Genomic DNA, 22,879 nt, shown 5'->3' with positions numbered 1-22,879 from the left:
ACCTAGACTGATCCTTCTTTTCATAGATTGACCCTCATAGTCACTCCAATGGCACCTTTATTCTACCAATTAGGTGTCTTCAAATCAGTCTCCTTCCTGCTTTAGGACACAGCTTCTTGGGGTCTGCTAAGTCAGTGGCTACTTCTCCAGTCTGCTGTCTACTTTCCACAATGCTGTTGGCTGTATCTTTGCCTGTCATCTGACTCGCCTTAGAGAGTTCTAGGAAAAAACAGAGTTTACACTTTCTTTTCAGGGCCCAGAAAACAAAACACAAGCTCTGTGCCTTGATTTCTGTTCTGTGTATTTCTCCTAATAGGCTGTATCCCCAGAGACCTAGCTCATGCAGCTTGGGCTGGTACGGGATTTTCCAAACCTCCCTTTATCACCCACAGTGCCAAGTCCAGACATTAGCAGATGGAAGAGAACTGTGCTGTGACTTCTCTCTGAACACTGTAAGGTTCTTGGGTTCTTTGTTTCCTATAGTTTGTATCTACCTGAACAAGAGTGGCAGCACAGGCCCCCACTTGGATAAGAAGAAGATCCAACGACTTCCTGACCATTTCGGGCCAGCCCGTGCCTCTGTGGTGTTGCAGCAGGCTGTCCAGGCTTGCATTGACTGTGCTTATCACCAGAAAACTGTCTTCAGCTTCCTCAAACAGGGCCACGGCGGTGAGGTCATCTCAGGTAAACACTTTTCGGCTGGTTTGTTCTTCTAGCCAGAGGGACAGGCCTTCATTCTGATGAGGCATCCTAGTTCCAAGGTCATACTTAATGACTCTCGAGAATGCAAGAGTGTCCCATTCCTCAAGAGTCCTCCCTCCCAGCTCCAGGCTCTTCTGAACCATGTGCCATATGTGGTATATGCCATACATCTCTGCCAAGAATAGCCAAACAGACTGCCTAGTACAGCCTTTTCACAGAGTCCTCTCCTGTCCCCACAGAATATGAGTGTGTGGCTTAAAGCCATTCCAGAGGAAGGATACATAGGGGCTATGTTGTTGCTACAAGCCATTCCCCAAATGGCTTCAAAGGATCTCTGCCCTCCTCTCATTCCTCTGCCTTCAAAGCTTTTGTGTTTATAGCACCCATACAAGAGAGCTGAATCCCAAGACAAAGGGGAAAATGAGAGTTTAACAGTATGGTACTTTTTGTTGTAACTAAAAATACTTTGTTGCTGTGCCCCCATTTCTGTTTCAGTTTTCTTAAGTGCGATCTTATTTTTACCCAAGCCTACAGAGGCTTGACCTGCAACCTTCTAGTCTTTACTGTAATGCTGCTTTGCAGCCTCCTCCCTTCCTCCTTAGCAAGCTTGTAACTAGCTTCAGGAAACCAGCAAACAGGGAGCATAAACTGCCAAACTGTTCTTTTAGCAAATACATATTGATCTTTTACTGTGTGTCAGAGGTTTCTGCCATACATTGGTCTGCACTGGTCGGTAGAAGGGTGACAACAGAGAAATGTTAGGGAGCCACATCTAGGCAATAGCTAGCTGCATGGAGAATGGGAATTGCTGATACATTAAGTCTGTCCTTTAGAGGCCCAGACCACTCTCTGGCCTCTCCCTTGCAGGAGTGTGAAGGGTAGGGCCTGGAGTTGCCCTCACCTCTACCTGCCTAGAGTTCTTCCTCTTCAAAACTTTCTAAGAGGGATTTATCTGCCCAGATCTCACTTTTCTCAGAGACTATTATATGAGCCTTTTTGCTTTTTAAAAATTATGCCAATATTTTGATAGAACTAGATAGGACATAAAATAAGAAGCATGAAACATTTCCAAATCTAGTGTCCATATAAAAGTTGGAAGTGGTTTACAGCAGTATTTCCTTCTGTACATCTTACCTGTTCTTGGGCAGTTCTTGTGAAAACAGCACCCTAGGTGAACACATTTCCTGAAGGAAGCCCAGCCAGGTGATGAATGAAGCACATAGCATTAGTTCCTAGTCATTTTCACAGGTTGAGTGAAATCATTCCAGAGCCCTGAGGGTGTAACAGACTTGGCCTGGCCACTCCCCTTGCACACCCTTTGGAGTTAGAAGCAAAAATCAAAGCCCTTGAGCAAGGGGAGGGACAGCAGAAAGAAGACAAATGGGCAAGCAGCCTGAGCACTGCCTTTATGTAACCAGCCAATCCCAAAACAAGCAATGAGCTGGGCTTCTCTGGCCAGGACTACACTGCACCGCACAACTGACTTGCTTTGTTTACTTAACTCTACAGCCATGTTTGACCGGGAACAGCACACCCTCAACCTCCCAGCAGTCAACAGCATCACCTATGTCCTCCGCTTCCTGGAAAAACTCTGCCACAACCTTCGGAGTGACAATCTGTTTGGCAACCAGCCCTTTACACAAACTCACTTACCACTCACTGCCACAGAGTACAGCCACAGCCACGACAGGTACCTACCAGGTAGGAGCTGGGATGGGGCCTGGGCTGCAAGGGGACTGGGCAGCCAGCAGCATCTGCAAGGGTCCAGGGGCAGCCCTCAGGCCTGAGAGCCTTAGCATCTACTTTCCAGAGAGGTGGTTTTCTGCTCTTTACTAACCTTGCCATATCTGGGTTACATCTAGGGCTTTTGATCTTCTGTCATCTTAACTTTTCAAGATTTTTTGTTGTCACTCTACAATTTGTCTTTCCCCAGGACCCCATGTCTCCACATGAAGTCCCAGCACATCTCTCAGTGTGAATCAGGCATCAGAGGCCTCATATAAGTCTCCTTTGCCAAAAACAAGGTTTAGTCTTAGGTAGAGATTAAGAAAGTTGCTCCATGTTGATTGGCCACCCATTCTTTTCTTTGGCATACAGCCCTAACTCTTCTAGCATTGCCAGTCTAACAAGTCAGTTCAAGTTCCTGCTGTTTCCAACTAGGCTGGAAAATAACTTTTTTTAGTTAACATACCAGATCCACAATGAAAAAGCGGATGCCACGTGGCTGGGTGGGTGACTAAGCACTTTCAAGAGAGGTTGAAGAGTGAGTGGAGCTCGGCATCTCTGATCTGGAGTACAGGACGCAGAATCGAGGGAGGGAGGAAAGCTTGGTTCCAAACATAGAGAGGTAGGTTGCTGTTAAGAGGGAGAAATTGCTCTGTAGATGGTGTCCTGAGCAGAGAGGAGGTCCATCTGCTCTGTGGATGGTGTCCTGAGCAGAGAGGAGGTCCATCATCTGCTCTGCTCTGTAGATGGTGTCCTGAGCAGAGAGGAGGTACATTATCTGCTCTGCTCTGTGGATAGTGTCCTGAGCAGAGAGGAGGTCCATCATCTGCTCTGCTTGCTGCGGGCTGCAGGAGTCTGGGATCTTCTGCATGAGTCTCACACTCCCTTCCTTGTTGTCTTTTCATCAAACTCTTAAGATGACTTCTGAAGAATGTGCTTGGGGAGGTGACCCCACACCCAGTCTCCTCCTCTGACCCCCCTGTACCTCTGCAACCATGTGAGAATTGCTGGTATGATTTGGGGTAAAAAGATCCCTGAATTCCTCATATGCTGGCAAGCAAACCAGACTCTGGTCCCTAAGCTGTCCCATGCTCCTCAGCTGGTTCTTTTCTTCAGAGGGACCTTTTTGTTTTGTTTTGTTTTGGTTTTTTTTTTTTTTGTTTTACCAGACAGGGTTTCTCTGTATTGTTTTGGAGGCTGTCGGTCCAGCCTGGCCTCGAACTCACAGAGATCTGCCTGCCTCTGCCTCCCGAGTGCTGGGATTTAAGGCGTGCACCACCACCACCTGGCTAGAGGGACCTTTTTAAACTACCTGCTCTAGGTGCTTTCTTCTGCAACAGAACTTGTAAGAACAGTCCTGCAGTTATTATGTTGTACTGGTTAGGATGGGGTTGGTACAAAGTGTTAAATATTCTCAGTCATTGTCGTTCAGGAGCCCTGAGCTCTGTTTTCTTAAAGAAAGGCCTAACTGGAAGTCTGAAAAGGAAGGTGCATGTCCAGTGGGGCAGCTGGCTACTCAAAGAAACAGACACTCAGAATTCCTAGGTAGAGCCCTGCCCTTCCGGAACTAGGGAAAGTACATTGGCAGTAGATTCAAGACTTCTGGGGATATGCCCACAATGGGCTTCCAGTCATGAAAGTGTTTGGAGATTGTCACATGCCACAGCCTTTCCTGAGACTCCTGTTCTGGTTTGTATCTCTCTAATTCAATACCCTGTAGGAGAAGCAAGCTTCATCCAGACTCTTCTGCCTGCCTCACCAGCTAAAAGGAAAGGCAAAGAGCAGGGGTGTCACTTTGAGTTGTGTCCTTTCTCTAGCCCACTTCCACACAGACTGCACCACCTCTGATCTTCCCCTGCTCACCAAACTCGGTTTCTCAGGGAAACTTTCAGCACACTGTCTGCTTCATCTTGGCTGCCATTGGCTTTTCAGAAGCAGTGTTTCAACTGTGCCCAGACAAGCCAGGGCCTTGTCTAGACTTCTGACTCCTCTCTGCTCTGTAGCTTGTCTTCCCTGCCTGTCTGCTGTCTTACTGACCCTTTGCTCTGCCTCTGATACCTCATCAGCACCTATATTATTCTGATTACTTATTGACCCCCTGAAGAAAACTCCATCAGTACCACAGCTTTCTTTTGCTTTTTCTTTGAATCTGCTTTTTGGCCATTCCTGCCCATCTGCACAGTGACACACTTCTACCGATGTAGCATTTGTGGGTCCCATCTATATTGACTGAGTTGCTTACTGGAGCCCTTTCCCCATTCCTGCCTTCCACCAGATTCCCTCCCTCTCTTGACTTCACCCAGCTGAACGTCACAGCCATCAAAATCCATATTCCTTAAAGTTTCTTTACCTAAATTTAGACTATTGCTTTTTTCACTGCTTTATTTTGGAAACTTTCAAACCTACAGAAAAAGGGTAACAACAACAACAAATACAAAATAATTCCTTCACCTAGAATCACTTTTAGCTTTATGTAATATTTGCTCGGTCTCTTTGTTTGAAGATATATTTGTATCTATATGTTTAATATATATATCTTTTTGTTTATTTAGCACACAACAGTTAACTGCTAGTGAAATATATATACATATGTCTTTTAAAGAGCACAGAACATAGACATATACCTGTAATCCCAGCCCTCAGGAATTTGAGGCAAGAAGTTCACGGGTTAATGTTAGCCTGGGCTGCACAGAGAAACCCTCTGTGAGAAAGAGCAAGAGGGGGAAGGAGGGAGAATGGGAGAGAAGTATGGAAGGGCAACAGGAAGGACAATGTTTTTGTGTGAAATTTAATGCAAATAAAATACTCCTGAGCTACAATGCCGCCCAGATCAGAATTTCCCAAGTTGGCTCTATTGTCCTTTATAGCTGTTTTTGTTTTGTTTTCTCTAATTTAGGGTCAAATAAAAGATCATTTTGTGTATTTCATTGCCCTGAGTTTTAAGCTTCCTTTCTCTAGAGCTGTTCTCTATTCTTTCTGTCTTCTCTGACTGCATGGGCATTTTGAAGGACCAATCCAGGCATTTTGACTTTAGGTCATCAAACATTTTAAAATTCTCACTGTTTACCAGAATCTATACTGGATTTGTAGAGACAGAGGTAAGACAGGCTGAACCCCTGCTCCCTGAAAGCTAAGAGGGAAGGGGTGTGTGGTTAAGAGCAGGGAGCAGATATGCTCCAGCCCAGCCACTTGTGATAAGAAAGAAAAAGTGAAAGAAAGTGGATTAGAGGATTGTGGACGAGGCAGCGTAAGAGCACAGCCCCTTCTACAGGACCACACGTGTTCTAAGTCAAGTGCCAGGCTTGTGGAAGCTACAGCAAGAAGCTCCTTTTGGTTCACTAAAAAATTGGTAATATGAGGCAGGAAATTTTTTCAGCTACTTGCTATGGATATTAACAGTAGCTATAATTGAAATCTGCCCAGCATTAGCTTCCAGATCTGCTGTTTTGAGATTTCCTGGCTGTTGCCTGCTAGGAGAAATAGTGCCATTGTTGCAGGACTCAAAGACTTGAGTTCTGTTGCTGGCGTGGTCATTCATCCATCTCCACTGTCCTTTGTCCTGGGCGTCAGCTTGCTCATCTATTAAGACAGAGATGGGAATCTCTAACCATATAGGGCTAACGTAAGGTAACTTTTCTGTTGTGATGCTGAAGAATGAGGGTATGCTACTGAATGTCAGTGGACAGAGGTGAGGCCCTTGTCTGGGACGCACACCCTCAATGAGAGGCAGCTGCTCTGAGGATCTTATTGCAAAGCTGCCCTAGAAGCATTCCCAGTGGAGGGTAGCCAGCAAGGCAGTGAGGAGAAGGGAAAGGGTGGGGAAGAAGTATGGAGAAAAGTCACAGGTAACAAACACTCCCAGAGCAGTGTGGGAAGACAGGAACTCAGAGTTGTTCTTTTGGAGTATAGAGAGAAAACATGAGGAAGAATTTGTAATAAGACAGAGTTCAGCTAAAATAAAAAAAGGGAGGGCATTTTATCCATCAGACCTCTTAATAAAATGATTGCCAAAAATCTCCCAAGAGAACAAGCATTCACTGGGGTCTTTATCAAGCAGAGATCAGACAATCACTGAGCATAGAGAATATTATCCATCCATCCAAGGTTCCAGGGCTCCTTGCAGAGGGAATTGAGCAAACATGGAGCTAGAGCTGTGGAGCATTCTCACTCTAGCACAGAACACAGACACAAGTGCAGGCCTTGTACATGCTGAAGACATATCCATGCTAAAGAATATCCTTTTCTGGCTCATATCCTAAATCCTCTGCTGTTCTTTCATCTAGAAAAACTATCAAATTTTGTGAAGCACTTGGACTGCTAACAGTGAGATTGTCTCAGTCCTTGTGAGACAGTTAATCTTTTAAATTTTATATTTTTAAAAAAGTATAATATACTTTGATCATATTCTTTCCCAACTCCTCCCCACATCCCTGCCCACCGAACTTCATACACCCACTCTCTCAAATAAATAAATAAGAAAATAAGAAACAAAGGTCAAAACAGACCCCCCACTACCCCCCAAAAAAACCTAGTAAGGCAAAAAATAACAAGACAAAAACCACACACTCAAATAGGAGTCCATTTTGTGGCTTTGTGTTAGCCAACTACTCTTGGACATGGGGCAGTAACACTCCACTGGAGAAAACTGATTTTCCCTTTCCCAAGAAGCATCAGTTGCAAATAGCTCCTTGTCAGTGATGGAACTTACCCATGTTGGGATTTGAGACATCTGAGCTTAATGGGAAAAACAACAAAGAACAAGTAAATTAAAAAGTAATGAGGCTGTGAATATTACAAACAAAAGGAATAGTATTTACATAGCCCTTTCAGATCGGGTGTTCCTAGCAATTGGATGTTTAAGCTGGTCTACAGAACAGTTAACACATTACTCACCCAAAACTCTGATGGTCCCATGAGGAAAGCTATGTGCTCCTGAAGGGTACCCTTAGAGACTCTACTGTTCTTACTTCTGTGAACTACAGGATTGTGAAAAATGGAATCACTTTATGACAAACTGAAGACTAGATGGCAGCTAGAGAGAAAGACATAAGGAAATTTCATTGTTATTAGCAAAAAATATTTTTACAAAAAGTAGGATTGTGTGCATTGCCATTGTTGATAATTTAAAGCAAGAGATATTTTGACTAATGCTGGGATAAGGTCCAGAGCCTCCCTATAAATGACCTTGGGGCTCTGTAGAGCACAGTTGAAAAGGGCTGTGGTCTTGTCCAGGCCTTGCCCTACCAGAGGCAGCCAGGACCCCATCTTACCAGCCTTACAAGAATACTATAGTGCCTCACAGAGTGTGGGCATGAGGCCTCATTTTCCTAGTACACTTCCTTAGAACAAGACCTAATAGCCATACCTAGTTTCAGACTTCACCAGTCCAGGCTTTCAGATCCCTCAACTCAGAACTCAGACCTAAGTGGCTTCCTTAGCATTGTTGAGAGGAAGAGACTCTCACTGGTCTGTATTAACTCTGGTGATTCCTAGCGCTGCTGTCGTAATTTTCCTCACATCTGTTAGCTCCAAGCAGCATGATCCTCAGTCATGGCTAAGTAAACATGAGGTGAAAAAGTGAGCTGTCTCTGCTCTATGACAGAGAACTCGAGGTTGCTATTGTAACTCTGAATGAAAACAAGTTTCTCAGATTCATCTTCTCATTTCATATTCTCCATTTTTATACACAAGGGAGCAGGTCCTCAGAGAAGACAAACTCCTTTTCCTTATAAAAGGAAGAAGCCAGATGTAGAACCAGGTCTCCTAAGTGGGCGTTGGCTTTCTCGTGTCTCAAAATGGGATGTGCTTGCTACTGCCATGCCATCGCTCCTGGAAAGCAGGAATTGGGATCGTCAACTACAGAAGGAGTGTGGGTACATGGTTTAGGTGTCTCTGAGCCTCAGAGACTTCTCTTGCAAATCTCTTTTCAATTCACTTCTAGGAAAATGCTTCCACAGCTAACCTCCTGCAGAGGAGGAACGGTTACCTAGAGATAGATTTGACTTTGGATCCAAGCTTGCCAAGATAATTTAGGTAGTAGAAATAGTCCTAAAATCCTAGGGCATCTTATCACTGAGGGTCACTTTTAGCCAGATAATGAATTTATATTTAATCACATGATCTGAAAGATAAACACTAGGACAGTAAGATCTTCTGATACTTAAGTCCCTCACACATGTGGCCAAGGCTAGGGAACTGATTTAGTTTAGGTAGAACCATATGTCTAAGTCAGGGTTTCTATTGCTGTGACAAAACACTATAACCAAAAGGCAAATTTGGGGAGGAAAGGGTTTATTGGGCTCACACTTCCACATTGTAGTCCCATCACCAAAGAAAGCCAGGACAGGAACTCAAACAGGCCCGGAACCTGGAGGCAGGGGCTGATGCAGAGGCTGTGGAAGGGATCTACTTACTGCTTGTTACATGACTTGCTCAGCCTGCTTTATTTTAGAACCCAGGACCATCAGCCCAGGGTGGCACCACTCACAATAGGCTGGGCCCTCCCCCACCCATTAGTCACTAAAACCAAAGCACATACAGGACTATCTGTTCTATTCTCTACTATGCACATACAGTCCTGGTACTATCTGTTCTACTCTCTACCACAAACCCCATACTTTCTTCCTGGAAAGCTCCTCCTGCCCAGCTGGAACATGGCCATTCCTCACCTAGATAAGGTGTCACTCTCTAAGGAAGAGGGCCTTGAACAAAGCACAGCTGGAATTAGGTGTCCCTTCCTGCAATTTTATATTATCAAGAAAATGTCTTACAGCTGGGTCTTATGGAGGCATTTTCTTAATTGAGGTTCCCTCCTTTCAGATTATTCTAACTTGTGTCAAGTTGACATAGACCAGCTAGCATCCCATCCTAAGATGGTCTCAGCTTTAGCTTCCATTATGTGGTGATATAGTAGAACCATGATGTGGGTTCTACTACCTGATATTGGCCATAGAGGGGTGGAATTGGCATGAGATTCCCTTCACAAAGGCTTACACATGTTCACCAACCCCTCAGAAGGCTTCCTGTGGTATGGGTAGACTTCTGGGTTTCCCACACTGTAGTGAGAAGCACTCTGCTGAGTGACAGAGTCAAGTTCTAACCCTGATCCCTGTGCCTGAGTTCTCCTAGCTTCCCTGCAGTACTTCCATAGAACAAGGCCTTTAACCAGGTGTCATGGAGTAGTTCTGAGATGTCCTGCTTCTAAAGAATCCTCATCTGAAGCCTGGGGAGATAGATCAGTAACTAAGAGCACTTGCTCTGAAACTGTGAGAATTTGAGTTTGAATCCTCGGTACCCACATAAAAGCTGGGTATGGCTGTATGTGCCTATAACAATGTGGGGCAAGGACAGGATCTTGCAATCTCACTAGCCATCCAGACTAGCCAAAACAGTGACTTTCAGGTTCAGTGAGAGACCTTGTCTCAGGGAGTTAGGGAAGACACTTAGTGCCGTCTGGCCTCCACATGTGTGTGCATGGGTGCACACAGAACCTCCTCTGAGCACATGCTTCCCTTCCTACCACCACTGACCCTTGGGACTAAGGAATTGTCTTCCACCTAAAGTAGCTCTAGTTTCTTTTTTAAGTTGTCCTTATGCAGAAAAGGCCTACTACTATCCTAGGCCAAAAGGAACAGTCTAGAAAAGCCAGAGTCCAGAGAGGAACCCAAGTCTTGAGCTCCTAGTGGGAGTCAGGAGCCATGACTGGTACACAGGCATCCTGAATCCCTATAGGGTTTTATGTCTTGCTGCCTCTTGTTCCACTCAGGCTGGTACCTGGTGCCCACAGCACTCTGCCAGTCTTTCTAAGCCAGTCCTGACTTTAACCCTGGTTTTATTATTTCCCAGGTGAATCCTTTGTCCTTGGAAATAGCCTGGCCCGGCCCTTGGAAACGCACTCAGACTTGATGGACTCTGCCTTGAAGCCTGCCAACCTTGTGAGCACCTCCCAAAGCCTTCGAACTCCGGGCTATCGGCCCTTGCTGCCCTCCCGTGGCCTCCCACTGAGCACTGCCTCAGCTGTGCATAGGCTCTGCTCCAGGGGTAAGCTCATCAGGGTTCTGGGTCCTCAGGACTCCTTGCCCACTCTCCTTCCCTTGTCCCTGGGCTCAAAGAGTACAAAAGGAAACTATGCTGCCCCTACTTCATGATGTTGGGACTGAAGCTATGCTCACTATTGTGCCTTGCCTAGCCATCTGGAATGTAATCGGTGTTGATGTTCTGAGCTTGGTTTGAAACAGCAAAACAAAACATAAATTGGGAGTCAAAATTTAGAACTAAAAGGGACAGGCAAGGTTTGTCCTTCCAGTCTTTAGCCATTTATTTGAATACCATTTGTATTTTGTATACATAAGGCACTTTTTTTTTTTGGTTTTTCGAGACAGACCAAGAATTGATAAAGAATTAATAATGTGAAATAGCAGGAATGGATACCTGATCCCAGCTGTGCCTCCAAGGCCCTCTTTCTTGGAGAGTGACATCTTGTCTAGATGAGACTAGATAAATGGCCATGTCTCGGCTGGGGAATAGGGAGAGCTTTCCAGGAAGAAAGGGTTGGGTTGAGCAAAAGTTAGAGAGTAGAATGGATAGTATTAGAACTGTATGGGATTTGGTATTCCATAATGTCATATTGGTACTTCTCAGAGAAAACCTGGAAATGTCAGGGCTTATATTATTAAAAACTTCCAAACTAAGGAGTTTGGAGTTGATCATTCTAGCAGAGTGAAGCCACCAGTGGCATCCAGTCAGAAGCAAGGCACAAACAGAACTCTGAGTACTACTGAATACTGGATTGAAAGGCCAGTTAGGAGGTCAAAAGAATGGACCAGACCAACAATTAGAATGGATTGTCCCCATAGATAGCAGCAGGAATTAGGGTAGAACAGAAAATGGTGAGCTACATACCAAAAAAGTCTTAATTTTAATAAGGAGCACAATACAGAGACGTACTGATACATAGTAGTGATCAAAAAGAACAGGTGGTTGGAAATGTGAGTTTCATAGGATGGTCTAGAAACACCCCCGAGCCCAGGGTATGTGAAGTGTAGAAAAATAAAAAGATTCCAATAACAAGAAGTGAAAGATGAATTTGAGGAGAGTTTTCATAAAGACTGAGACAAAGGAAGAAGCCTGTGTTCTGCCCCAGCCCTGGAGAGAGGCTGAATGAAGTAGGAAGCTGTCAAGTAGAGTTGTAGATGAGATGTGGTTCCCTCGGTTTCCTTGCCTTGAGACTGGAATAAGTTGTCTCACCTCAGGTCTCCCACATGCAAAGTGTTCCTCACGAAGAATGGAAATTCTCATCTCCACCTGGTCTTTCCACAGGAGTGTTAAAAGGAGCAAAGGAAAGAAGGGATATGGAGTCATTTTGGAAACGAAATCATTCCCCAGGTATGTGGGGGAATTCCTGTGATTTCCATCTCTGCCAAGGCAAGGTCTGGTTCTGGTAGGGATGCATTGTGATGGGCTGTCTCTCCTACTGGCTCTGAAGTCTCAGCTCTCCCCTCTTTAAACACATCCTGAGTCTCTGTTCCAGGTCATACTCAAAGCTCCCTTGTCCATGAAGAACCTCTAAGGATTCTATTTGATGAGTTCTAGATTGCTTGGTTCATAAACTTAAGAATTTGCGTCTATGCCCCTTCTTGTGTCTTTAATACAGAGGGCAAGGTACAAGTGTGCTAACATGGCTTCTTGTTGATGCTCTCTGCATGACCCACTCACTCATCCTCAGACTGAGACAGCCGGCCTTCCCTGAGTGTAGAGATAGGGATCCTGAGGTCCACTGTCTACAGAAAGAGGACAGGACAAGTCAAGGATAAGGCACTAACTTCTCCTTCCTAGCTGGGTGGTGGTCGCTAGTCACCTCACCTCCCTGGCTTCAATTCCCACCTTTCTGTGCTGAAGATGGTGTTGGTGCCTCCTCCAAGGGCTGCTTTAGAGATCCAGGAGCTGAGAATAGCGGGAGGTCTTCTACTTGTAGAGGACTGCTCTATGCGTCTGCTTTCCTAAATACCTCGGTGGTGCTTTTTGTGGTTGTCCGTTGCCTCAACTATTACCAAGATTCTCTCCTTGTCCTAAACACCTATTCTCACCAGATCGTGGAAGCGAGCCTTCTCATACACAGTTGGAGCAACCAACTGTCTACAGAACAGGTTGTAATCACTACAAGAAAAGCTTTGAGGGACCGTTCATTTCAGCATTGAAACAAAAAGGATCTGGTCCTTGGAGCCAAGACCACCTTAGCTAAGCTGGAGTTTGTCTGAAGAAGTGGAGAAACTGGAGGAAGAGGATGAAAGGAAGGCAGAGGGAATACATGTGCAAGGGGTCTACAATGGTGAATGGCCAGAATAATCAGATCCCAAATCACACAGGGGAAACAGAAGAGCTGTGTTTCAACCACGATTGAGATAAAACAAACAAACAACCCTATAAACAGGGCCCTAAATTAATACTGAGATTCTGGGTAGAGGCAGAAACAGTTTTTGCCCTCATACATGAGACTGTAAGGAAGCCACTTATTTTCCAAGCCTCAGGAGAGGACTGAGTATGCTTTATCTGTTTTATCTCTAGTCCCCAAAGGATTGGCTCTAGTTTCACTCAAGTACTGCTATTTATTTGATCCCCAAAGCCAAGGTAAAATAAATGCCCACTCCTTCCTGCCCTACCACCAAACCCAGGTGCCTTCCTCGGGTTTAGTGTAATTCACTGCCCCCAGTGTAAAATTCCCAAAAGCCAGGCCTGCATTACAGAATGAAATGTGGATTCTCTCAGTGGACAACCTCCAGTCATTCACCACTTCAATGTTGCTGGGAGCATCACCTCTGAGGCCATGGAGTGTGCAGGAGACTAGTGGGGATGGACCAGCAGTCACTTCATGCATTATGGTAGGTGCCCTTCTGTCCTTCAGGGTCAGATCGGTATCTGGAGAGCCGAGATACCCCTCGCCTGAGTGGTCGGGACCCTTCTTCATGGACGGTGGAGGATGTGATGCAGTTTGTCCGGGAAGCAGACCCTCAGCTCGGACCCCATGCTGACCTCTTCCGGAAACACGTAGGTGCCTCTGTCTGACTCCTGTGTATGTGGCAACCTCTCAATCTTAGAGGGCCTGGCTATCTGTTCTGTCCATTGAAACAACATAAATGATGCTGTCTCAAGCAGAGACCACTGAGCACTGTGTTTACCTCACTCTCTTAACATGGGCTCTCATTGAGCCAGATTCCTGCTGTTTTGTGGTCTGGGCTCAGTTCTAGGTTACAGGGGTCATCTATCTCTTTTCCCAAGGGTGCTTTGCCCCATCTGCTTTGGAAGTTAAGGAATCCTTTGCAAGTAGCCTCTGCCTCCTTGTCACCAGCCCCTCTCCTCTGCTGACCTATCTGTGAGCCCAGTGCTCCCTTCAAGAGACCGTTTAGTTTCCTGGCAAGGCATTGGTCTTTCCCTCCTGCTCTAACCACACCCCATTCCCCTGCCTCTGTGCTGCTTGGCGCCATCCTTTCTGTGGTTACAAAGTCTGCCCTGTCACTGACAATGGAAATCTTTTAGGTAGGTGGGTTTGAAAGGGCTTCAAAGCAGGCTTAAGGTCACCACTACCCCCAAGAGGTTCACTTTGGGCTCAGTGTACAGTGCATCTTGAGGCTAGATGTCCACAGAGCCTGCACACTCGCTGCAAGGCTTCTCAGAGGCTTAGCACAGGAAAGCAGCAGAGAAGAGCAAGGTGGAAGGAGCATGTCCTATAGTGCCTGCCTACAGGGAGAAGTCCTCAGAGTGCCAGGGAGAAGAGCCGGCAGGCTTCGGGGTCCCAGCAGCCTGACTGCACTATGTGCCTCGCACTGCTCTGGGTCATCTTTGATGGCACCTGAGGCAGTCAGACCAAGCAGACATCTGATGGCTCCTCCCCACCCCCAGGAGATCGATGGCAAGGCCCTGCTCCTGCTGCGCAGTGACGTGATGATGAAGTACATGGGCTTGAAGCTGGGGCCCGCCCTCAAGCTTTCCTTTCACATTGACCGGCTGAAGCAGGGCAAGTACTGAACAGGAGGCACTCTTCTCCCCGGACGCCACCAGCCAGCTCCCAGGCAGCTCCGTAGGCTCTGGGTGACCTCAGGACTCCAGGAGGCTGGAGAACCACCACTGCTACCCACGATGTGTCCTTCCATGAAGGGCTGAGGAGGGAAGAATGTGGGCCCAGGGCTGCTGCTGCTCTTCCCCCTTAGCCTGCTGGGGCTCCCAGGCCCTTCTATTTATTTCTCAAGGCTAGCCAAGCCGCTCACAGGACGTTTAGACTGAGCACCTTGCAGAGATGGAGGAAGAGGCCAGCTCTAGGGTCTTACCACCTCCTGGTCTTCGTATAGTGTCCATGGCTCCAGCCATGCCTTCTCACCAGATCCCCAGACTCTGAACTTATGGTGCAGACCTTTTTTAAAAAGATATTTTCTTGTTGCTAATTTATTGCTTCTGGCACTTGGACTTAATGCTTTTCTTGCACCAGACATTTTTGGGAAAAAGGAGACCACTCTGTGGTCCAGAGAGGGCCTCTCCAGAGAAGTGTGGACACTGCCCTCGGGCTCTTTCTCTGTGGGATGGACAGAGGTATATGGCTTACTGGGCGTGGAAAGGTGAGGCTCCCTCTTCGTACACCAGGCCCTTTGTAGCCCCAGTCTCTGTCTCTGATGGAATTTTCCCACCACCCTGCCCGCATCACAGCTCCCTTGCCCTGGTCAGAATTGCTGCAAAAGATGGGGCCTAATGCCTGTAGGCCACGGGCCCCGTGGTGGGAGGGAGGCCTCTAGGCTGGAGGGTTGCCCTCTGCTAGCTCCTGTGCTTCCTCCCGAGCAAGTTGGCAGCGCTGCTGCCCCCACTGCCATCCCAACTATTTTATGTCAGTTTGTTTATAAATAAATAAACGTGCAAATGCCCGTGTCTTTTTAACCAATTGGCATCCAAATTTCTCAGCAAGAAGGTTGTCCCTTCACTTGGTCTTGGTGTTCACACATTTAAAACAAGGAGCCTTAGCCAGATTATCCCTAGGAACTCTTCTAGTCCCATGGTCCAAGTGCCCACAGCACCCAGCACCTTGCAGGCCTCAGTCTCTGCCCAAGCTGCTTTCCTCTGTCAGTTAGACAGTTGTTAGCACTACAGCTTCATTAAGTTAGAGGCAACCCAAGGGCTAGCAACTCCCAGAAGCCTCAGTAGGCTGCTTTATCCTCCTCGTGAGGTGAGAAGAGAGGCAATACAGGCCTTCACGGTACCCAGCACACTGACCAGGACCTGGAACCCAAGCCCAGGGTCACACAGCCTGTTGGCTTACAACGGGAACAGGTTTACAGAAGATGAAGGCTGTCCAGAGCCGCAGTGTAGGACAGGACAACCTGAGGCAACAGCCAGGGAGCACACTGAGCTTTACTGTTGCTGGGTGCCTCAGAGCTATGGGACAGCGGGCACAGGTGTGGCTCAGGGGTGAGAGATTTAGCACCTGCCAGGACTTCAGCTTCATTCAGCCACCCTGTGGGGCTGGGCCTCTTCCTTCCTGTCTGTACACCATTGTCTTATTTCTCTCAAGTTCCCTGTCCAAGCTTCTGCCTCCAATCCTACATGCAACAAAAGTTCAGGCATGCCTTCAAAATGGCCCACAGGAAGGCCAACAGCTACTTGAGTGAAGGTCTCCTCCTTGCTCCCAGTAATAAGAGCTACCAGGAATGTAGCGTGTGTAAGGAAGTCTTTACCTGAGAGCCAACAAGAAGACTCAGTCAGTAAAGGTGTTTCTGTGCAAGTCTTGAGACCTGCATTTGGTCCCAAAAACTCCCAGGAGGGAGGGAACCAGTTCCAATTGTCCTCTGACCTCCACACATGCTCCCTCCCCCAAGTAGCATACATAGTGATAAATCAGTTTTCTAGTAATAATAAAGGCACTTGGGGCTGGAGAGACGGCTCTAGCAGTTAAGAGCACTGGCTGCTCTTCAAGAGGATCCAGGTTCAATTCCCAGCACCCACACAGGAGTTCACAACTGTCTAACTCTAGTTCTAGGGGATCCAACACCCTCATAAAGACAAACATGCAGGTAAAACAGCAATGCACATAAAAATAAATTTTTCCAAGTAGTGGTGGTGCACGCCTTTAATCCCGGCACTCAAAAGGCAAAAGCAGGCAGATTGTCTTAAGTTTCAGGCTAGACTGGTCTTCAGGGCACATTCCAGTACTGCCAAGGTTACACAGAGAAACCCTGTCTTAGGGAAAGAAAAAAAATTACCTAAGCTAAGCCTTGCCCTCAAGGAACTGGCAGAGGCTACATGTCACCCAAGCCTAGCTGGTTTTCAAACCCTTCTAGATAATAATCTCTAACAAGAGATGTCTCTTTGGCACAGAAAGGGCTGTTGTATCAAGGGAGCCCTGGACCCCACCATGTACATTTTGTTTGACCCTGGGAGCAGGATCACTGCCAGCACTCACTGGAGCTTGGGACTGGGGACAAAGGGGGTGGAGCCTTTAGACAGCAGGTCCATAAAGGTGGTAACTAGTGGGTTGTGTGAGCACTGGGGGTCTGAAGAGGTGATATAGAGGGAAGCAGCAGCTTTGGGCCCTCAATTCTAGAAGCTGTTCCAAGGGCCACCATGGCCAAACTGTGTCTGCTTATAGTGTCTACCAGAGACTATGGTAGTTGAGGACCATCCTTACTCAGCATCCCTCAACCCTGCTTGCTAAAGCCTGTGGCTGAACCAGAAGGCATTGTTGACCTTCATGAGATCACAGAGGCCAGTGTGAAGGCCCCGCCCACTTCCTAGACCCTGGTGCTCTGTGCCTCCATGCCAAGTCCTAAGTATCCTGGGCCATGGAGCTGTGGGAGCTTAGGGCTAGCACCTCCCATCCCCCACAGGAACTAGCAGGACATGAAGATCATAGGCCTCCTCTTTGCTCCTCTTCCTGCTTGCCCTGAATGCCCCCACTGCAGCTGTGGTGGCTCTCAGACTCTGACCACCTCAGGAATCCAATCTGGAAAGATGCAGGCTGGTGGTACTTGCCACCCAAGATGGAGGCTGGGGTATGGGGGTGAGTGGAGGACCCGTGGAACCGATTGTAAATGAGCTCCCAAGCCTAGGGTGACATACAACTGAGTTCTAGTTCCTGAGGCACCTCAAATTGAATTTGTTTGTATTTGGTTGGTTTGGTTGGTTGGTTGGTTGGTTTTTCAAGACAGGATCTCTCTTTGTAGTCCTGGCTGTCCTGGAACTCACAGAGATCCTCCTGCCTCTGCCTCTGCCCACCAAGCTGGGATTAAAGGTGTGCACCACCACCACCTGGCTTCAAGTTTTATGTATATATGCAAAGGCCCTTTATATGGGGAGAGACTGTAGCTGTTGTCAGTGTGTCAAATCCCCAAGAACTTGCCAACCCAATCCTAAATAGTTTCAATGACCCATACTAGCCTCCCGGCAGGTTTTAAAATAGATAAGACACAGTGATGTGGCCACTGACCAGCCCTGAGAGTTTGGTCTCTGAGGGCCTACATACTTTAAGAACCTTCTAGATGTGAGAATTCCCCAGTGACACTAGGAGGTCCTAAACATAGGTTGAGGAGTCATGACAAGGAAGGCACCTAGAGGGTGCCTATGGAGGACTCATAGGTCCCACCTAGCCCTCCAGACAAGTCCCTTATCTAATCCCCCCCCCCCCCCCGCAGGCCCAGAAGCCGGGCTCAGGCCCATTGGCTTACCCTAGGCACCAAGGGGAGCTACTGGCCCTCTGCCCTCCTTTCTTTCTGATCCTGCCTAGCCTCTGCCAGTCTAGAAGCTTCCAGAAGCCTCAGTACCTGTGAGTCCATTGGGAAGCCCTGGCCAGTCTGAGAGCCAGGCCCAGAAAGAGCATTCAGCAGTGAGGACTACCAAAATCCCTTCTGAGGAAGACCGCCATGACCCTCAGGAAGAAATCAGTACAGACACAGATGTGGGAGTCCTCTGTGGAGTCCCAGGGCAAGCAGCTCCTGCTAGAGCTGCCTCGAAAGGAGCCCACACCTGAGGACTCCGGCCTCAAGGCAGTTCCCAGCACACATACTCTTTATGTAGGCCACCTGAACCCCCAGTTCTCTGTTCCAGTGCTTGCCTGCCTCCTACGAGACACCCTAGAGCGGCTGGAGCTACCAGTGGCCCGTGAACACATTGAGATAGTGAGGCGGCCAAAAAACACTTATGCACTGGTTCGGGTGGCTGCCCCCAAAGATGTCCTGGCCTCACTCCCCTGGCGCCTGCAAATGGCCTTGGAGGAGCAGCTAATTCTCAAAGAGCTCACAGCCCGTGGCAAGGAGCTGGTGTTGAGTGAGGGCTTGGAGTCCCTAAGCCGCAGGGAGGTAAGTACATGCTGTTTACCCAAGTGTGCTCTGAAAGGCCTGCCAAGGAAGAGACTAGTGTGAATGGCATGGGCACTGCACACCTGGGGATGTGACTCAAATGGCTGGCCCCTCTTCTCACAGGGAGACTAATTTTTGCATTCCAGTCAGGTTTAGGAGGCCCAGGACATACCAAGTCCTGGTTTTCTCCCTGTGCCACCTCATTCGTTCTATTGGCAAACACCTACCTATATTGTACCAGAAGCAAGGCTGAAGCAGGCAACCCATGCCACCTTGTCAAGCCCTCCAAGAGCAGAACCATCTCTGCCAGTCTCAACGTTGGGGTGGCGGTGGGAGAGCAGGCAAGCCCTCACTTCCCACTGGGCACAAATTTACAGGGGACCAGAAATCCAAGCTTAGGACTTACAGAGCACAGAAGGCACTCCAAGAAAAGATGTCCAGGTAGTGATATAGAACAGGGTCTCTGGAGCTGAGTCTGGAGGCCACAGAGGCAGCTGAGGAAGAAGCTGGGCCAGAGGGTGAGTCCAGATTACTACAGCTGTCATGATTTATAGCAAAGCAGGGTCTGGACCAGTTTTGTTGGGGCTGAAAGCTTATGCTACCCATGTCCCTGGTCTTCTGTCCAGAGGGCAAGCCCATGAGATCCCGTTGGTGCATGTGCACCTGTTTGTGTCAGTTCTATTATGTTTCTGAGGCTAAGTTCATCTTCTCTGGGGAGCTGCTGGGCTACTAGCGTCTGTCCATCTCCACTAGCAGCCCAGCTGAGTCTCCAGCCCTGAGAGGTGAAGGCTGCTGGGAAATGGGAGTGGCCCTTGGACTGGCATTTAGAGCTACTGAGAGGATGGGAAGAGGAAGCTGATGGGCTGTCAAGACCCTAAAGAAGTTGCCATGCAGAAACAAAATGCCCAGAGCCCTAGAGACAAAGCAGAAGCCATAGGACTCAGGAAGGGCAGAAGAAAGCTAAGATCCAGGGGACTTTTCATTGGCCAGGAAGTAGCTGGCAGACATTCCAGGGACAATAAAGAGGGGGTAGAGTCCCTCAGTTCTGAGACCTGCAGTTCCACCAGAGGACTGCAGGGTACCAGGATGCCTCCTGGGAACAATCTGGGCCTGGGGCCTATTAAGCACTCCAAGTGGAGAAGGCTTGCCCACAGGTGTGTTGTCTTCCAGCTCCAAAAGGCAATCTCTTTACTCACCCAGACGTCCTACAGCAGGTGCCAAGTAAGAGCCCAACCCAAGAACTGGCTTGGGCACTGACTTTTGCGCACATACAGAACTGGGCCCTCAGCCTTGGAGAGGACTACTAATGGTGGAGGTCGGGGTGGGGGTGAGGGCTGGCAGTCTCTTAGGTTAGGGTCCCCTGCCTTGTCTTTGCCTGTACACCCACTCTTGATCCCCCACCCCAGCAGGATGACAGTGGCCCAAGTCCCAGCCCCAGCCCTGGCCCCAGTCCAGGCTTCAGACGTCCACAGCTGCTCCAATGGCCAGATCCTTCCCCTAACTGGTGCTGGGCTGGGCGTCGGCAGATCTCTCAGAACCGACCCAGTGGTGTGCGCTCTGACAGTGCCATTGTGCACCAGGAGATCTTGGGACAGGAGCAGCTATTCCAGGGTGCCTTCCTTGGCAGCGAGACACGGAATGTGGAGTTTAAGCGAGGCAGCGGTGAGTACCTGAGCCTGGCTTTCAAGCACCATGTACGGCGCTACGTATGTGCCTTTCTCAACAGCGAGGGTGGCAGTCTGCTGGTAGGTGTCGAGGACAGTGGCCTGGTTCAGGGCATTCACTGTAGCCACCGCGATGAGGACCGTACACGCCTGCTGGTGGACTCCATCCTGCAGGGCTTCAAACCCCAAGTCTTCCCTGATGCGTACACCCTCACCTTCATCCCCGTCATAAGCACTTCCACGGCCAACATGCCTCTCAAGGTGAGCTACTGGTATCTGTCCTCAGAACAATGTGATTGCCTTGTGACATTGCTGAATGGCCTAGGGGTGGGTAGCAGTGAGCCCACCAGGCTTCTGGGTGCTAAAGTGTGGGGCTGCCACCATCAGGTGTGGCACCCTCTGAGTTGCTGTTGCCCCTGCTAAGGTACTCCGTCTGACTGTGCACACTCCCAAGGCTCAGGGTGAGCCACAACTATATGAGACAGATCAAGGGGAGGTATTTCTACGGCGTGATGGAAGCATCCAGGGCCCACTGTCTGTTGGCGCCATCCAGGACTGGTGCAGGCAGGTGAGGAGGCTCTGGCTAGGTGGGCTAGGGTCAAGCTGACTCAGACCCCTCCAACCATTGACCCCAAAGTGCTGGGCAAGCCTGAAGAAGGGAGGACTTGGATGGAAGGAACTCTGCCTTTCCCCAAATCTTATACTTCAGTAGCCAGAGTCCTAGCAGTTGTTTTAAAACCTGTACCCCATCCCACAGAACACAGCCCCAGCCACCCTGCCTCAGCAGTTCGGTCATTATGTTGTTGAAGGGCCAGGGAATCAGGGAGATCAGACCACTGAGGTGTTACAAGGAAACGTCAAGTGGTATTATGCACTGTACCTGGGTAGAGCCTGGTGAGGGGGCAGAGCAGGGCTGGACTGAGTCCCAAAGTGAAGTCTTTTCTATGAGGGAACCACCAGATGGTAGAAAAGCAGAGGGCAAGGGAGCTGGCACTGGAGATGTGGTCAGGGTTGTGATCAGGTTCTCTGCCAGTCTTTGGGAGGATGCAAAGGGGCCCCATCCCAGTGGATGGTACACAGGCAACTTCAAGACCCTTGGTCAGAGGCAGCAGCATGACCAGGGCCCCCAGGCTATACGGCCCATGCCAGGAAAGAAGATGGCTTGGACAATGGCAGCTCGATACCTACTGCCACACTGTTCTCTCAGAAGTGGACGATGGAGCTGGGCAAGCTGGAGGAAAAGGTGAAGGTGCTGACGGTGGAAAAGGAGCAGCTTCAGGAGCAGCTGAGGCAGCAACGGTCCCTGTCCTGCAGCTGCTGTGTCCTGTGAGGATGAGGAAGATGTGGGCTAAGGCCTGGAATAAAACATGCATGGGCCACCGCCTCTCCTTCAGCATTGCATGTGCAGCAGAGCATGCTGATCATCAGCTCTCGGCACACCCCCAAGGAGCCCTGCTTTCAGAAAACTTGGCTAGTCATTCTAGAACTGAGCTCCAAGGGACTGTAACTCTATCCCAAACACATGCACCTTTTGCCTAAGCCAATTTATCAGGCTAGGAAATTTGTCAACTTGGAAAGGACACTTGCAGCTAGCAAGACCTATTTTGTAATTAGCTATAGGGCATGGGCCACCCTGCAGCTCTTACACTATCTTGTTTGTCATTGCTCCTTACACAATGAATGCACAAGAACGTTTAGTTACATCTAAGACACTTGGTGAGCCAGCCAGAGGCTGCTGCATCACAAGTCTCATGCCCAGCCCACATTGCTCAGGAGGCGGAGCCTATTCTGATACCACAGTACTGCGGCCACTCAGCATCCACTGCAGCTCTGCCCGAAGACTCAGCACTTGAGGCAACAGTCTTGTCACCAGTGAGACCGTGACAGTGGGCAAGGGGCATTTTGTCACCATCATGTAGTATCTGGTATCTGCTGGCTATGGCAGAACAGACTTTCACAGGAGTCTAGCCACAGGATCATTGCTCCCCACTAACTGGCACTAAATCAAAAGCTGGATCCTGCCCCACTTGCCTGTCCACATCCATTCGTCACAAGAAAGCCAGCTGTGCTAGCTCCTCCTGCTTCCCCTTACAGTCATGCATGGGCAGCAACCACCTCACCCCATCTCTACACTGGGTGTTCCCCTGCCTAGAATCCTCCTCTCAGAGCTGCAGAACTTAGCTTCCCCTCCAGGCTGGCCTTGGTCTTGTGGCACCCCTGCCACTGCCAAGGTGCTGGGATTACAGGAAGGAGCAACTATGTTCAGCTGACATTTTACCCCCTCTCCATAGCAATACCATAGTTTCTCCCACTAAAGTACACACTCCAAGTAAGGGATATTATATGGTCTGTGTTCAGAACACACGTAGGTATGTGATAGGTGCCTAGTAATTCCCTAATGAAGCAATCAAGGATACTCTTAAAGTTGGGCTTTCAGTTACCAGATGATCATGGAGTAAT

At 48.5% G+C, this 22,879-nt stretch overlaps 2 protein-coding genes across 14 annotated transcripts in view; both read left to right on the top strand.

The window, feature by feature from the left end:
- Scmh1 (Scm polycomb group protein homolog 1) overlaps nucleotides 1-15,345 on the top strand; it is a 125,386-nt gene extending 110,041 nt beyond the window's left edge. For 11 of the 12 annotated variants that reach the window (XM_040756746.1, XM_040756752.1, XM_040756751.1 and 8 more), the window contains 6 exons: nucleotides 484-684; nucleotides 2,212-2,403; nucleotides 10,273-10,467; nucleotides 11,746-11,811; nucleotides 13,328-13,470; nucleotides 14,323-15,345. In XM_040756746.1, the coding sequence (XP_040612680.1) occupies nucleotides 484-684; nucleotides 2,212-2,403; nucleotides 10,273-10,467; nucleotides 11,746-11,811; nucleotides 13,328-13,470; nucleotides 14,323-14,448 (923 nt within the window). In that variant the 3' untranslated portion in view covers nucleotides 14,449-15,345. Of the gene's footprint in view, nucleotides 1-483; nucleotides 685-2,211; nucleotides 2,404-10,272; nucleotides 10,468-11,678; nucleotides 11,812-13,327; nucleotides 13,471-14,322 lie in introns of all 12 variants that reach the window. The other variant, XM_040756755.1, reaches the window with a different exon arrangement.
- A 1,482-nt stretch (nucleotides 15,346-16,827) lies between these two features.
- On the top strand, nucleotides 16,828-21,812 carry Slfnl1 (schlafen like 1). Of its 2 annotated transcripts, none has more exons than XM_040756745.1 (5): nucleotides 16,828-17,461; nucleotides 18,505-18,755; nucleotides 20,162-20,680; nucleotides 20,844-20,987; nucleotides 21,627-21,812. In XM_040756745.1, exons 1-5 carry the CDS (start codon nucleotides 17,302-17,304, stop codon nucleotides 21,747-21,749), a joined length of 1,197 nt encoding a protein of 398 aa, XP_040612679.1. In that variant the 5' UTR covers nucleotides 16,828-17,301; the 3' UTR covers nucleotides 21,750-21,812. The 2 variants fall into 2 exon arrangements, with proteins under 2 accessions (XP_040612679.1, XP_021090784.1); XM_021235125.2 differs by having other exon boundaries at nucleotides 17,373-17,461; nucleotides 18,185-18,755.
- Nucleotides 21,813-22,879: the final 1,067 nt, after the last annotated feature.

This window comes from Mesocricetus auratus, unplaced genomic scaffold, assembly GCF_017639785.1.
Source record: "Mesocricetus auratus isolate SY011 unplaced genomic scaffold, BCM_Maur_2.0 Super-Scaffold_100014, whole genome shotgun sequence".
Classification (NCBI taxonomy): Eukaryota; Metazoa; Chordata; class Mammalia; order Rodentia; family Cricetidae; genus Mesocricetus; species Mesocricetus auratus.
Note: the sequence above shows the minus strand (reverse complement) of the source record. Positions and strands in the feature narration are given on the sequence as shown.

Excerpts from the sequence above, each read along its gene's own strand:
- Slfnl1 (XM_021235125.2), top strand. The coding sequence starts at position 18,321 with ATGACCCTCAGGAAGAAATCAGTACAGACACAGATGTGGGAGTCCTCT. Across the intron at positions 18,756-20,161 it reads AGTCCCTAAGCCGCAGGGAG|CAGGATGACAGTGGCCCAAG; the intron begins GTAAGTACATGC and ends CCCCCACCCCAG. Across the intron at positions 20,988-21,626 it reads TCCAGGACTGGTGCAGGCAG|AAGTGGACGATGGAGCTGGG; the intron begins GTGAGGAGGCTC and ends CTGTTCTCTCAG.